Source organism: Phaseolus vulgaris, chromosome 4 (assembly GCF_000499845.2).
Source record: "Phaseolus vulgaris cultivar G19833 chromosome 4, P. vulgaris v2.0, whole genome shotgun sequence".
NCBI classification, from domain to species: domain Eukaryota; kingdom Viridiplantae; phylum Streptophyta; class Magnoliopsida; order Fabales; family Fabaceae; genus Phaseolus; species Phaseolus vulgaris.
This window is the reverse complement of record NC_023756.2, coordinates 19,193,063-19,196,999: the sequence shown is the minus strand read 5'-3', so window position 1 is coordinate 19,196,999 and position 3,937 is coordinate 19,193,063. Positions and strand designations below refer to the sequence as shown.

The following is a 3,937-nucleotide window of genomic DNA, read 5'->3' as shown; positions in this document are numbered from 1 at the left end:
TTAAAAAAATCAGGAAAAATGTGTTTTTAATGACTATACTTTTCATTAAATTTGGTTTCACTTTCTATAAATTTCAATCAATAAATTAGTTTTCAAGTTTTAAAAAGTGTAAAATTAGTATTTTTTTTCATGTTTAAATTTAATATTTAGTAACCATTTTTATCATCATAAGGTTAAAACAGGGATTAAATTTACCTATTTTCTGAAGTTTGAGAACTAAAAACATTTTTTTTTTCAAAAAAATACAAAAGCTATGTAGTATGTTTCTCCAAAAATTTTAATAATGACGTGTTAACTAACATTTAATGTTACTTGTAGCAATTTTTCTACTTCCCTTCTTTTGACTATTAACATTGTTTAGAGTAAGATATAATCATGTACAAAAATAAAATAGTTATAAATAGTGAAAATCCCATTCAACAACATTATCTTTTAATATAAATTATTTATCTTAATATAACTGATTCTATATTAAAAGAAAAGTGTTATTTTGATATTTGAATAATAAAAATCAGCAGTTCACAACTATGAAAAATTGCTTCAACTCTTTAATTTCACATTTCATTAAAAAAAAATCTCCATGGACAATGTCAACATATGAAAAAAATTCATTAATAGAATTGTCAACATATGAAACCTATCAAAATAACTTCATAAATATAAATCTAAACTACTTGATTAAAACGAGAAGAAACTCATGGACAATGTCAATGTGCTGTGATGTGGCCTCACTCTACCTTCTTTTACTTTCTGTGTGTCTTCATCAACAAGCAACCGACAATCTCCTTCATTGATCAGAGCAAAAGCAACAAAAGAAATTTTTACTTTTTCTTCTCTCTACTTGTACTTGTTAAACAAAATCAATAAGTGATAGCAACAAATAAGAATTAAAATATAGAACCTTTGATTAACTTGGTCATTACTCATTACTTCTCTGGTTTTAGGCACAGAATCAAAACTGAGCTTTATCCAAAGTTAACTATTTCCAATTGTTTAGGTATATAATAGAGTTTGGGTTTAGTTTTATTTTGTTTTGTTGGTGTACTTTAATACTTCTTTATGGTTCACTTACAATAGAGTTTAAGAACCCAATTGAAAATTGAAAAGAAATATCAAGGAATCCTATCTGAGAGGTAATTCACCCTGGTGGGACCCACCTGGACCATGCTCAAAATTGTCATCTTCAACAAAGATAAGCACTCAAACCATGTAAGAGTTGCATAAGGGCACATTCATGGTGGGATGTTCTTTCAATTCCTGATGAAATTCCCATAAAGCCACCTTCTTTTGGTTCAATAACTCAACACCCAATTTTCCAAATTCCATCCTCTCATCAGTTTTTCTTTCTATTGATCATACCATACCGATCAACCAACCTTGGTTTTTGTTACCACTCTTGAAGCAATTTAATGGATATAGATGAGTGGGAGTTTCTATCTGATGAGGTCTACCTTGATTTCAACGAAGATGGTGGGAAGCAAAAGCAAAAAAATTCCCTTGGAAAGGGAAAGTTGGACTCAAAGAGTGTCTTTGACATGGACTACTTTTGCTCATCACCACCACCAAGGGTGAGCACTCAACTAGTCCCTTTGCCAATTGAATTGGAGCCAAGAATTGGCAAGGCCCCAGAAGATGTTTTGGTGAAAGACATCATGAAAAATAGTCCTTTGGGATTGGACGTAGTTGTCCCATCAGAGAAAACAAGGGATTTTGAAGCAGTGGAGGCTGATAGGGTGCAGGTTTTTTTCAAGATCAAGGAGAAAAGTGAGTTTGCTGACGTGAAAATGGACTCCCCCAAGTTAAGTAGTAGGGGAATCTTGCCTCCAATTGATGCAGGAGGTTTCAAATATGAGGACAAAGGTGAGACCATAGAGATCATCACCTCTCCCAGAAGAAGGGTTATTGAGAAGGATGCGTGTGACAAAGAAGAGAACTCCACCTGGGAGGAAGAGAACAGCAGTGGTTTCAACTTGTGGAAGTGGAGTTTGACAGGTGTTGGAGCCATATGTTCTTTTGGTGTTGCTGCTGCTACTATTTGTGTTCTCTTCTTTGGAAGCCAGCAAAGGAACAAACTAAAGCAGGATCAGAAGATTCGGTTCCAGATCTATGCTGATGACAAGGTCAGCTAATCTCAGTTCTTTTTCACTGACTTTGTTGCTTGTGAAACTGAAATCAACTTTTTAAAAATATCACTTTGGCACAAGATTTTGGAGTTTCATAACTGTTTTCAATGTTGGTTTTTTGTTGGAATGAAGATTCAACTCGGTGATTAATGTTGACATGTAATGAAAACCTTTATAGAGTCAAACACTGAACTAGAACTCTACTCTTGTTTTAAAAGTAACACCAAAATCACCTTAAAAACTATATATAAATGATCTATTTTGAAATATTCAGTACATTTGTGACTGTAATTGTTACTGAGTCAACTTTGTTAGTTCACAACTTTTGACAACATCATAGATCATAAGTGAAATTTTGCGAATGATTTAGTATAGGTTATGTTATTTGCTTTTTAAGAAATGTGAAGGAAAGAAAAAGTCTGATGTTTGAATGGTTTTGGTCCAATGTTGTTTTAATTGGTTGTGATTTCAGAGAATTAAGCAAGTGGTGGAGCATGCAACCAAATTAAATGATGTAATTTCTGCAGCAAGAGGTGTTCCTATGAGCAGAGCTCATATAAGTGTTGGTGGTTATTACGATGCTCTTTGAAGCATTGAAGGAATTGGAGTCTACAATGGATCAGTAGTTACATAAGATCTATGAATCTGGCCATATTCTATATTGCTGTAAATAACTGATGCCAGATTTCTGTCAGAAAGAAAATCATGATGCTAGATTGTTGTCAATGTTTCTTCCATATATTTTCTGTGATCTTCTAAATTAAGTCACAGATTGTAGGCACTTTTATTATTATTTGGAATTAATATATCAAGCTTGTTTGGGATTTTGTATTTGCCAAACTCAGGTAAAACAAAGAAGGAAATTAAATGACTTTACAGTATATATATATATATATATATATATATATATATATATATATATATATATATATATATATATATATATATATATATATATGTATGTTAATATATATATGTATGTATATTTTTTAAATTATTATTAATCTTGTTTGTTAATGTTATTATAGATTAACATATATATATATATATATATATATATATACACATATATATATATATATATATATATGTATATATATATGTATATTTTTTAAATTATTATTAATTTTATACAAAACTTGAATCGTCTCATTGGTAAGATAGTGTATAGAAATTATTTAAACACTAGGTTAATCTATAATAACATTAACAAACAAGATTCTTCCTTTTGGTATACACAAATTTTTAACATTTTACCTTTGAATAAATGTTTTCTTAAACTAAAAACTACTCGTATAAAAATTTATCCGCAATAAAAATAAAAAATAATTGGACAATTTTACCTTTAAATAAATAAAAAAAATAATTTATTTATTTAATAAAATAAATAATTAAATAAGTTTTAGAAAAATAATTTTTTAATACTTATAAAAAAATTATATATACATATATATATATATTAAATTATATTATTTTTAATTAGTTATTCATAAAAATAATAAGATAACAATAAATAAATAAATTATACATTTTTTAATTTAATAAAAATGTGAATATGAACGTGTTTTCGCTAGTATAAATAGTATAGATACCTTTTTTTTTCTCTTAATGCACATTTAGCGGTTTATAAATTTTTAATTATATAAAATTAAGTACATATTTAATATAATTAAATACAACTAATTGTAATCTATGGTTATTAATTTTTTTTCTCTGAAAAGATTATTCTCATTAAAAGAATCAAATCCTTTATAAATTTCATAGTTACATTGCAAGGATAAAATGGACTTACGATCATTGGTTACAATATTAAT

At 28.2% G+C, this 3,937-nt stretch overlaps 1 protein-coding gene across 1 annotated transcript; it reads left to right on the top strand.

Moving 5' to 3' along the window:
• The first annotated feature begins 1,017 nt into the window (after positions 1-1,017).
• Positions 1,018-2,947, top strand: LOC137837395 (uncharacterized). Its single transcript, XM_068646373.1, has 2 exons — positions 1,018-2,120; positions 2,596-2,947. Exons 1-2 carry the CDS (start codon positions 1,410-1,412, stop codon positions 2,710-2,712), a joined length of 828 nt encoding a protein of 275 aa, XP_068502474.1. The 5' UTR covers positions 1,018-1,409; the 3' UTR covers positions 2,713-2,947.
• The last annotated feature ends 990 nt before the right edge of the window (positions 2,948-3,937 follow it).